Genomic DNA, 12,410 nt, shown 5'->3' with positions numbered 1-12,410 from the left:
GCTGAGGCTGTGGAGATAGAAGGAAACAGCTTTTAAAAATAAAGTGTCCCATAACTTGTGAAATATTTAAAATTTTAGTAGGTTACTAGACTCTTGGATTAGTGAGCAGGAAACTCAGTAATAGACCGAGAGGTTGTATTACTTAAGAGAAACTTTTTAAACTGCAATATTTTTCTTTATGTTTACAAAACCAACTACAAGGCAGTATTGCCTTTCCTTTCCAAATATCATGTTTTGTCAGATGGCTCTGGGTTGATCATAACCTTAGGTTGGTTGTGTTGGTAATAGCAGAATATACAGTTGGAGCAATTAAACACCCTTGACTTTCTGTTTTAGAGCTCCCTCCCTAAATTTTTAGTTGACTTATTTAGATTTGGTAATCTGTGGGCACATGTCCAAGTGTCTCCTCAAGGAATGTGCATCATTTTAAGTTACTAGACAGAATAGTGTGTGATGCATACATGTGGCTTCCCTGCCCAGGCACAGCTACTTAAGTCATATTTATTAACATCCTTTCTCAGACATAAAATTCTGTCTTAAAAGAGAGACAGCAACCTATCAAGTAATGATTTATATGTCAATGTGGTTACTTGGTTTACTATCTAACTGCTTCTATTAGAATGTACCTTTTATGAAGGAAGGGACATTGTCTCTTTTGCTCAAGGCTGTATCTCCCTGTACATAGATTGATACTCAACATATACCAGGTGCTCAGTAAATATTTACTGAATGAATAAATGAATGAGGAATGAAGGAATATTTGTCTTAAATCAACTTCACTAAAATAAGGTGTTTCTTTTCATTTCAATCTTATAAATTTATTTTTTTTTCATTTAAAGTTTGAAAGTCTGATATTAGAATGTTCGAAAGTAAAGTGATTATTTTTCATATTTGCAGGACTATCTCAAGCAGGTGCTGGACATTGATCTTCATGCCCAGATCCATTTTGGCAGGGTTTTTATGAAACCAGGGTATGAAAATAATCTTGTTATCTAATATATGGGGTTGGTTTGGCTTGCTTTGACTAACAAAGTTTTTAAATGCTTTCTTTTTACATTTTCTATTATGGATTATTTATTCTAATAAAAGAAATATTATAGTATTAGAGTTCTTTGAACAAGTGTATGGCCTATCTGAAATGGGAATTCATCTTTATAAATCACTGGGTCTGGTTTAAACAAAGCAAAACAACTTTCCAAACCTTTTCTCCCCTTTAATTCGCATGTCTAGTTCCTTCCTTCTCTTTTTCTGCTTCTTTCTCTCACTTAAAAAACATTTCAGTATGAAAATTCTCAAACGTACACAAAAGCAGGGAGTACAATGAAACCCCATATACCCATCACCCAACTTCAGTAACTATCAACATTTTTCCGTAATCGTTTTATCAATCCCCTTCTTCACCTTTTTGGGGGGACAGAGGACTGGATTGTTTTAAAGCAAGTTCTAGACATGTCATTTTAGTATACGTCTCAGATATTAATAACAACAGCAGTTACATATGTAAGCAGTTACATTATCTTACATAATCACAATGGTATTATCTCAGCTAACAAAATAAATAAGAATACCTCAGTATCATCTAATACCCTGATCGTATTTGAAAATTCTCCCAAATGTCAAGGAAAAGTATGCCTTCTTACATATGTTTTGTTTGAATTAGGATTCAAGTCAGGTCTACTCACTGTATTTGGTTAAGTTTCTATTAAACAGGAACATTTACCAACCACCGCCCTCGTTTTTTGGCATGCCACTGACTTGCTGAAGCAACTGAATCTTTTGTCCTAGTTTTGTCCTAGTGAATGGATTTGGCTGATTGCTTCCTCGTGGTGGCATTTAATTTGTTCCTGTCTCTCTCCAGTATATTCTGTACATCAGAAGTTAGATCTAAAAGTTTGATTAGATTCAGATTCAATTTTTTTTTTTGTAAGAATACTTCATGAATAGTGTTTCATACTGCTTCTTACTACCTCCCAAGAGGAAAGAAAAGTAACCACATACCTAGATCTTGCATATCTCCTGAAAACTAATAGCTCCCTCAGGAAGGGCTAATGGAGGTTCTGTAATCCATTGTAAATCCTCAAAGAATGCAAACATTGGTGTTGATAAAATATGTGTGGCCATGTCTTTAAACAGCAGCCTGCCTGTTCAGACCCCTGCTCCTCTGTAAACCTGTGATATGTAAACATTATAAAAACACTGTTGAAGGCCCTCAGTGTGTGGGTGAGCATTCCAGCACACCTCCGTGCTGTCAGGGACAACAGTAGTGATGCTTTAGTTCAGGGTCATACTCTGATGGGTGCTCATATGAACCCTAAGAGAAAGTAGAGGTGGGGCTTACCATTTGTTACAAGTGAGCCATGGGAACTAGCAGCAAATTCCAGAAACCTTTTTTAAGTGTTAAGCCAGCCCTCCTAATCTCCCCGATTTATTGGATACCTTGTGTTAGTTCTAAGGCAGAGATCAGGCTTTACGTTTAAGTATGAAGTTAAGATTGTCCCTAAAGCCTTCTCCACAATGTAATAGAATTTAGAATTCCTGGCATTGTATTTCTGTAGTTGCTCTGATATGCTGCCACTGACAAGGCCCTTTTACTATTGAAGGTGTTGGACTGGGATCATTCTTATTAAGAATATCTTGTCTTAAGCAAATATTATTATGCTATGAGTACACAGGCTTTTTTTTACTCTGTCCCCATGGGCAGTACTAATTTGATTAGAATACAGAGGACATCCCAAAAGTATGTCAATGTACTTCTCACTAATCTCAAAAATTGAATTGATTATTCCTTTGCAGTGAGAAAGAAGCTGACATTACTTACCCTCACCTCTAGAGGAGAAATACTTGTATAATATCTATTATTTAAATTATCTATTATTTAAATTAATCTCAGCACCCATGATGTATAATTTTGGTACTTATTTTATTTTTAGTCTATTATTTACCACTTACTTCAGCTGTAGGAGTTCATCAGTTCATACTGTTTATTCTCCTCCCTTAAAGTCATAATATTCTGTGACTTCGGTTATTGTATAAAAGCTGTTACATTCTGATCTCAAGAGGAAAAATGAACAATAGGTGTTGAGTTTCAAGGAAATGGCTTTCCAGATCCTAAACAAAAACTTCACAGTCTAGCAATAAAACACTCATGATAGCAGTGCACATAACAAAATGTTTTATTGTAATGGAATCTTTTTAAAATGAGTACCTTCAGAGAAATCACAGTAGCTGTCTGCAAGGTTCAAAAGATGATTTAAATTGGCTTTAAATATAGTAGAAGGAAGGTGTTATGCATTCCCTCCTCAATCTTATTATGTGTGTTAGTTTGCTATTAAAAAAAAAATGGTTTAGAACTTTAAATGGGCTTCCTTTAATTGGCCAGAATTTTATACTTGTCTGAAGATAAGAAGAATTTAAAGGTAATTGCTACTTAATAGTAGAATAAGAAGAAACATAAAAAAGCTCAAGAACAATTTAGCTTTGCTCTTCCCACATACAGTGCATTCAGAATGCAATTAACCCCTTTCCTTTTAGACATGGAGATACTCAAAAAGCATTTGGAATATTATCAACCACATCTACCAATCACAGTTTTCATGGGTCATCTACAGTGAGCATAGCTGTTGTCAAAAATGTATCTTGGAAATTATTTTCATCACACAGTAACAGTCATTGCCAAATAACCTATCTATAAATGGATATGACAGTCTAATCTCAGTTTTCTAAAACACAGCAAAGAATCAGGAAGTAAGCAAAAAAGGCCTCAGAGTAGCCAAAAATAGATGTTACGAAGTCCATGTAATAACACTTCACAGTGTACCCTATGAGAGCCTTATCTAATTATGAGCCATAAAGTTAGAAAAACCTTGGTTCAAATCTTAGTATCTGAGTGATTTTGGCCAGATTGCTTAATCTCTCTGAGTCTCATTTTCCTCATCTGTAAAATGGGATGACAATTGTCACCTCATGGGATTATTGTAAGAATTAAATGAAATAATGGATATAATGTTTAGATATTTCTTTAAAAATAGTAACTTCTATTGTTACTATTATTATTATCATTCCAACAGTATAACTATTACTACTGCTGTCTGGTTCCCAAACCTAAGGCCAGCTTTAAGGGTCAAGATGATGGCAGTCTAGCATTATGGGGACCTACAGAAAAAAAACTAGGGGAAAAAAAACAGAAACAAGAACTATAGAAACACCTCCACGTGTACTGTCATGTTATGGTTTAATACCCCTGTGACCCAAAATCTTTGTATCATAGCAGAGTAGAATCAATTCATAATGATGGCTGCAATTCATCAAAAATGTTAATGTTCATCATATTATTGCAAAAGGTAATGAGTGAGTGATCCTTCTTTCAACCAACGAGCAAAAATAGTAAAAAGAAAAACAATTTGGGTGCTTAAAAGGGTAATTTTTCAGCTACTTGGAAATTTCAGCATTCCCTAAGAATTTTGCATCACTCAAGTTTCATTAATGTAATAAAAATTTTAGCTGAAATTCTATATTAAGGGTAGTCAATAGAAAAAAAACACCATTATTAACCACCTGCCCTCTTCACACTCACACCCCTCTCCACACCCTCATGATGAGGGTTCATGTCAGACTTTTGACGAAGTATAATTTGATAATATTTTTTAATTACTATTGCTTTAATTTTGTTCTAGTCATGGTATTTTATTTATTTTGACATTTCAAAACACTCCCTTCATAGGAGGGAAGCTTTTATGTCTATTGCTGAGTATAGTCTTAAAGGGCTGAGAAATACTCATCTTGAACAATAGGTAGTTATCTGATAGACATGTATTACCAGGTAGTCTTCAGATAAAAAGAATGATTGTTATTCTCCAGCAGAAAAAAAAAAGTATAGACATTGTTAACTAGAGGGGTGGAGAAACTCCAGGATTTGGGATAAGCTTCTATGGCACTGGCAAGAAGGAAAAAAAAGTAAACTACAGAAAACCAGGAAGTTTGGTTACTTGAAAACAGAAGATGCTAAAAAAGAATTAATTTAAATGCTCTTGAAACACTTCAGGTTATAAAGATTTAAAGGAGAGTCAACAGAAAAGTACTTTTACACAATAGGTGACCTGTATGAAGAACGATGTAACAAGAAAACTGCAGTATTTAACTTACTCCTCAGATTGCTTAGCAGTCACTAACAAACAACCTCTACTTTTCCTCTAGCCTGCCAACGACATTTGCAACTTTGGATATTGATGGTGTACGAAAAATAATCTTTGCACTACCAGGTAAGAATAATTGAAATAGTTTCTTTTGCTTTTTCTGGAAAAATGACCAAAATCTTTTTGTTTCCCAGGTGACCAGTCCCCTATCAGAGCGCATGATTTGGAATCTGAAAGACCTGGGTTCAAATCCCAGCTTTTCATACTGTATGACCTTGGGCAAATCACATAACCTCTCTGAAGCTGTTTCTTCATCTATAAAATGAGGCTAATTAGGGTTGGTGTGAAAGTCAAATTAGTATCTTTCAAAGCACATTCCAGACCCTAAGATGATAATCAGGAGTTAACTGTCACTACATCTTTCTGGGGCACCTGCTTTTCCTTACAGGAAATTGGTCAAAGTTAGCAGTATAATTACCTCTCACAACTAGAGTATTATGCTCAAGGGGCCAAAGGGACTTGAATCGCCTATGGAAATACTAGGACAAAAAAATACAAAGCTGCCTTTGGTTCTCACCAGATTTGGACTGGTTGGGGAGAGCAGCAACACGGAAGGAGGGGCTGCAAATACTGATGCTTCTCAGCCAAATCCCAGGCATCATCAGTCTGACCACATCATTATCCCCACCCTCTCCCACGTGAGCAGAAACTCACATGTTCAGATTATAGAAAAAGCAAAGTGGTTCAGTTTACAATTTTTGGACTTTGGCTGTGCATTTAAAGCCATGTTTTAAAGCCATTACTAATCTTAATAAATTCTAAAGCAGTTTAGAAGTTTTATATATCTACTTATTTTTTTCAATTTTAAAAATTATCCTCTGATCTGTAGCAGTGTCCCATTCTCTATTTTTTGGCATAGATTCCTTTAGAAAATAACCTACTTATTCCTTTCAGATGTACAAGTCTGGTGGCTTTGGAATATTTACCTGCTTTTTTATATTAAATAAAGGTCAAAGTAGAGATAGAAAGAAAAGAAGGCAGGCAGAAAATTTTAGAACTTTAAAAACATGTTTAAAGCCCCTATCTGTAAGCATAAAAGAGAGTATGTTTCTCTCATATAGGAAATTTTAAGAGCGAGGTCATGTAAATAAAGTTTTAGTCCTCGAAATATTTCTGTGGTACAAAACTCCTTAGGGCCTTTAATACATCCCTAGATACTCTGAAAACCATTATATAGAGAAATGACATCATCTTCCTAGCTTCATTTTGACTAGAAGAGACTGTTTTTGTTGTCTACAGAAGATATGACTTGACCTACAAAGTATGTTATAGTGGCAGCCTATTTTGCCGTTACTAAGTGTTGTTGATCTGCCAAAGAAGTTATAATTAAATAGCCTATTTTCAAATTGCTACTTTGAGATTTTCACTGCTCAGCCTGAAAGTACCAAAAGAGGGCAGCAACAATTCACATGTTCAGATTGTAGAACCAGCAAAGTGGTTCTTTTTATAAGGATTTGAAAACTCAGAACTGGATTTTTGGTTTCTTAAGGTCCTTGCAATTAAAGCCATTACTAATCTTGATAAGTTCTAACGCAGTTGAAAAGTTATGTGTTATCTACTTGTTTTTTTTTTAACTTTTTAAAATTACTATAGTAACGTGTTCACTGTAAAAACATTAGAAAACACAGATAAGCATTAAGAAATGTTATCCATAATCTCCCTCCCCCTGAAATAACCACTATTTGCAATTTTCTTGGTGTTGATTTTTCCAGTCCCTTTTCTTATATAGAGCAATTCATTTTTTATAGAGTAATTTTATAAAACAGTAGCATTACAAGAATACTGTAATCATTGTTGAACAATAGCTTTCTTATTTCTTTTTCTTTTTTTTTTTCCTTTTTTTTGCTTTTCCAGAAAAATTTCCATCTGTTTGTATTTTGAGGCAAGAGGAAAGCAATTGATTCTCATTAAGAGTCTGCTGTTCTGTGGGACAACTCACTTTTTCTATTGAAATAATCAATGTCACTCATCACAACTTTTTTTAACAACTTAAAAAAAAAACTATTCTTAACTGCTTTTGTGGGTAGAAGAAAATTAAAGGTATGGTTTTAGCTAGTAATAGGCTAAACTGACCATTGCTTTTATTTTGATGATGAAATTAGCAGCACAAAGCCAGGCCAAGGGAACCTAAAATATAATAAGCATTCCCCACCCCCTCTCTCTATATATATGCATACTCACATACCACTGTATAAAAGTATTAGTAAAATTTGAATTTTAGAACCAAAAGGAATATTAAGAATCATATCATCCAAACCTTTCATTTTGTGGATGAGTAACGTTAGACCCAGAAAGGTTTGGAACTCTTGCCTGGGTCGCATGGCTTGGTTAGTTAACAATACCACACAAGAAGCTAAATCTGTTATTCTCAGCTCAGTCATTTTTTCATAGCCCACCTTACCTCTCTTTGAAGTGCATGACACACCCAGATTTCTTCTTGGAAAGGTACAGTTGAATTCCTCAAATTTTTCTTATAACTGCAAAAGAACTTGGTATTTGTATTAATCTGCTCAGGCTGCCATAACAGAATATCACAGACTGGGTGGCTTAAACAACAGAAATTTATTTTCTCACAGTTCTGAAGACTGAAAGTCTAAGATCAAGGTGCCAGCAAGGTTGGTTTCTGTTACGATCTTTCTTCCTTGCTTGCAGATGGCCACCTTCTCTCAGTGTCTTCACATGGCCTTTCTTCTGTGTATACACACTCGTGTTTCTTCCTCTTTTTATAAGGACACCAGTCCTATTGGATTGGGGCCTCACCCTTACAACCTCATTTAATTTTGGTTACCTCTTTAGAGGTCCTTTCTCCAAATACAGTCACATTGGGGGTTAAGACTTCAACATATGAATTTGAGGGGAACATAATTCAGTTCCTAAGAGTATTCGCCTTCAAGTCCTTCACATCTTAAATCATTTAGTTTTATATTTTTGGTTTAAAGAAATTTCTGGTTAGAGGGGATTATGGATAAATTTCTTTATTCTTATCCTACGTGCTAATTTTTTTTTGCACTGAGCATGTACTACTATGGTAATTTTAGAACATTTTAAAAATAGCAAGTGCAAACTCATTACTAAAGGCTTTCAATGTACGGCTCTCAGGAAAGCAGATATAAATGGTGTCAAACAGCTTCTGTGCATCAGAAATATCTGCGTTTCACTGCTAGATCCAAATATTTACACCCTCTGTGGCATTTGGTTGACTACAGCTCTATTCTGGCATCCTTTTGGATTCAAGGTGATTCAGAAGAGGAATGCTAGTGGTTAGTCATTTCACTCTCTATGATACCTGAAGGTATAGACAGTCATAATTATTTGGCAAATTTTTATGTGTGTACTATAAATAACTGCTTGGTTGACTTTCAGGGAATCCTGTGTCAGCCGTGGTCACCTGCAATCTCTTTGTTGTGCCTGCACTGAGAAAGATGCAAGGCATCTTGGATCCTCGGCCAACCATCATCAAAGCCAGGGTAATGTTTTCTAATGACCGGGAACCAAAACTGAAGCCTGATAACAAATTAGGATATGATTTTTTAACTGCCCAAAACAAACATCTAGAATTTTATATTAGTTTTGAGGAAAAATGTGGTTATATTCCCCTCTTCATGATAGAAAACAGAGGGAAAGGAGTCCCTTTTATTCCCTTCCCACATTATTCCATGACTCCTAAAGTGAATAATTTTCTTCAGCTAGGAGTCCATTTAGGAGTGGATATGTAATGACAAAATGGTCAATAGAATACTAAACTAATACTAAACCTATATGGAAGGAGGGACAAGAATTCCCTTTCCCCTGTGTAAACTTAGAGAGAACAGCAATTTAGCTGATCACTTTTTCTGTGACCCTGCTGATAAATTTTAAACGGTTTAGAAAAAGACAATTAAAGGACAAGAAAGAGATTCTAGTGAAGCAGAAGAAAAGGGAGACCATATTGTTTGGAAAAAGGACCACTAAGGCTGAGGAAATATACCTGCAGTAAAAGTCACTCAGAAATTAGAGTCCCCTTCTCCACCAACACTAACTTCAGTTTGCTTTACTACTACTAGTCAACTAATTATGTAACACAGTTTCTATGTAATAACTAATGAACAATTTTCCTGGCAATTTAAACTATAATACTAAATCAGTACTTTTCTTTCTTTTAAGCTTTACTAAGGTATAATTGATATACACAAATTGCACATATTTAATGTAGACATTTTGATGAATTTGGACATATGCAAACACCTGTGATACCGTCATCACAATCAAGGTACTAAACATATCCATCACCTCCAAACATTTCTTTGTGTTCTTTGATTTGTTTGTTTATTTCATGCTAAGAACATTTAACGTGAGAACTATCCTCTTAAAGTATTTTGAAGTGCACAGTACCACATTGGTAACTACAGGTAATATGTTGTACAGCAGATTCTTTAAAACGTATTCACCTTGCATAACAGAAACTTTATATCCATTGAGCAACAATTTCCCTTCCCTCCTCCCCTCAGCCCCTGACAACCACCATGCTATTCTCTGCCTCTGTGAGTGACTATTTTAGATACTTCCTATAAGTAGAATCATGCAGTATTTTTGTAACTGGCTTATTTCACTTAGCATCGTGTCCTCTAGGTTTATCCATGTTGCCTCATGGAAAACAGTATGGAGGTTACTCAGAAATTAAAAGTAGAACTACCATATGATACAGCAATCTCACTTCTGGGTATATGTCCAAAAGAATTGAAATCAGGATCTCAAACAGATATTTGCACCCCCAGTGTTCATTATAGCATAATTCACTATACAAAGATAAGGAAACAACCCAAATTTCCAACAACAGATGAATGGGTAGGGAAAATGAAGTGTATGTGTACAATGGAGCATTATTCAGCTTTAAAAAAGATCAGTCATTGAACATCAAAAGGTATAATTGGATACCTGTTATATGAGAATATAATGGCCTATGGATTGATTAAAAACCAGATATTGAAAATGATAGAACTATGATTTATAAGAAATATAAACCAGTTTTATTATTTTTTGGAGATGAAAAATATAACTAGGTTATAGAAACTTTGGAAAAATTAACTTCAAACTGATCTGCACCAACAGGTGTAAGAATTTTTAAAGTTACTTGATAAATTTTAGATGATTTATAAGGCAGATGAGCTCGAGCGCCTCTCTGTTGGACTAATGAAATCAGTGCCTCATAACTTCTCTAGTACTTTTAAAAGTTAGTGTAAAGCTCCTTTAACCACTCTTTGGAAGCTTTGACCAGACTTGAGCAGAGTCCGGGCCCTCAGTACCAGCCAGGGCCTGGAGCATGTCACCTGGGACCTCCACTCTAATAGAATCCCCTCTGGTCATCTGTTTTCTCACAAACTCTCTTCTCCAATCTGTGCAGCTTAGTCCAGCCTCTTCCCCGAGTCTCCTGGAGCCTTCACCTTCCCCTTATTACCACCATCAAACCTTCCCAAGACTTTCAGGTCTTTGGCAATCATCTAAAAGTCTTCTCTCCCTCACCTCTTATCATCAGTTGCTTTATTTCCATAATTCTAAATAACTTTATTTCTGCTTCAGCAACTCAATACGCACATCCTTTTCAATACCATGAAGTGCTCCATCTCAAAAATCACCAACTCTGGTATACAGTTTAGGAACAATGGCAAGTTACCTACCAGTAGATATCAAAGAATTTAAACACTCCTATAACCCCTGCCCTTTTCCCTCTCCATAAGCCCCTTCTGGCTTTACCCCTTTCCTCATCCAACCTAAATCCTGTGGTGTATCACTTCAATGTTTTTCTAACACCCTCAAATTTTTTTTGCCTCTTCTTCCATGCACTGTAGTCAGTCTAAGAATCCACAAACTTAGATCAATCTTCCCTTTTTTGTCCTTCACTTTTATTCCCAGGGCACTGAGTACAACTGGAGAAGAGAGTACAGCTGTTCAAGTTATCACTTCCAATTTACAAACCTCAGCAGGGGCCAAAATTCCCCCTGATGATCCTTTTATATCCTGTGGATCAGCTTTTTCCATTCCTTACTGCAGTCTTCCAAATCTTCACCATTCTCCTAAAGCGCCCTCCACTATCCACATCCCCTGTGTTTTGTAGCCAAATAAGCTGGTTTGAATGATGGCTCCAATGTTTAATGGTTTCTCTTCTAATCCTGCCTCTTTTTAAATCCCTTTTCTAACTCTAATCATGTCAGCATCTCCAATTAAAATTCTTCAATGCTTCCCATGACCGCAGGGTTAAATCCAAACTGCTCAAGTGAGCACAGGAGGCCCTCCATCCCAAGGCCTGTTTTCCCCTCCAGCTTCATCTGCTTCCCATCCTGCACTCTGACCATACCAAGATTTTTACTGCCTCCAGAACGGACGTGAGATCTCCTTCCTAGGAGGTTCTCTCCTAACCACCACCATCTCTTTTCTCAGCTTGGAAAATTCCTTAGTCATAAGACTCAGGCATCATGCCCTCTGTGGAGCCTTTCTCAGTGTCCCTAAGAAGGGTTGATTATTTACTTCTTTGTGCCCTATTACACTGTGTTTGCAATTAATTATTTACTGTATTAGATAATTCTTTGAGGTCACTTCTCTAAAAGATGGACGGGACAAAGAGGAAGGAAAAAAATATTCTCCCCTTTTTTTAAGTAACAAATTTTGTTTTTTAGAGCACATTTAGGTTCATAGCAAAATTCGGCGGAAACTACAGAGAGTTCCTGTATTACTCCTCCTCCCCACCCCATCCTTACACACACAACCTTCCCAGCTGTTGACGTCCTGCACCACAGTGGTACATTTGTTACAATCAGTGAACCTACAGTGACACATCATTATCACCCAAAGTCCATAGTTTACATTAGGGTTTACTTTCGGTGTTGTGTATTCTAGGGGTCTTGACAAATGTACAGTTACATGTATCTACCATTGTAGTATCGTACAGTTTCACAACCCTAAAAACTCTCTGTGCTCTGCCTATTCGTTCCTCCCTCCCTGCTCACCCTTGATCTTTTTACTGTCTCCATAGTTTTGCCTTTTCCAGAATGTCATATTGTTGGAATCATACAGTATGTTACCTTTTCAGATTGTCTTCTTTCACTTATTAATATGCGTTTGTTTCCTCCGTGTCTTTTCACGGCTAGATAGCTCATTTCTTTTTAGCAAGGAATAATATTCCATTCTCTGGATATACCACCGTTTATCCATTCACCTACTGAAGGGTGTCTTGGTTGCTTCCAA

At 36.1% G+C, this 12,410-nt stretch overlaps 1 protein-coding gene across 11 annotated transcripts in view; it reads left to right on the top strand.

Moving 5' to 3' along the window:
* GPHN (gephyrin) overlaps window positions 1-12,410 on the top strand; it is a 638,461-nt gene that overhangs the window by 603,134 nt on the left and 22,917 nt on the right. For all 11 annotated transcript variants that reach the window (XM_082451600.1, XM_082451601.1, XM_082451602.1 and 8 more), the window contains 3 exons: window positions 898-971; window positions 5,194-5,258; window positions 8,556-8,659. In XM_082451600.1, the coding sequence (XP_082307726.1) occupies window positions 898-971; window positions 5,194-5,258; window positions 8,556-8,659 (243 nt within the window). The remainder of the gene's footprint in view (window positions 1-897; window positions 972-5,193; window positions 5,259-8,555; window positions 8,660-12,410) is intronic.

The sequence above is a fragment of the Balaenoptera physalus genome, assembly GCF_965194825.1.
Source record: "Balaenoptera physalus genome assembly, chromosome: 2".
NCBI classification, from domain to species: domain Eukaryota; kingdom Metazoa; phylum Chordata; class Mammalia; order Artiodactyla; family Balaenopteridae; genus Balaenoptera; species Balaenoptera physalus.
The sequence above is the reverse complement of the archived record's forward strand: the minus strand, read 5'-3'. Positions and strand labels throughout refer to the sequence as shown.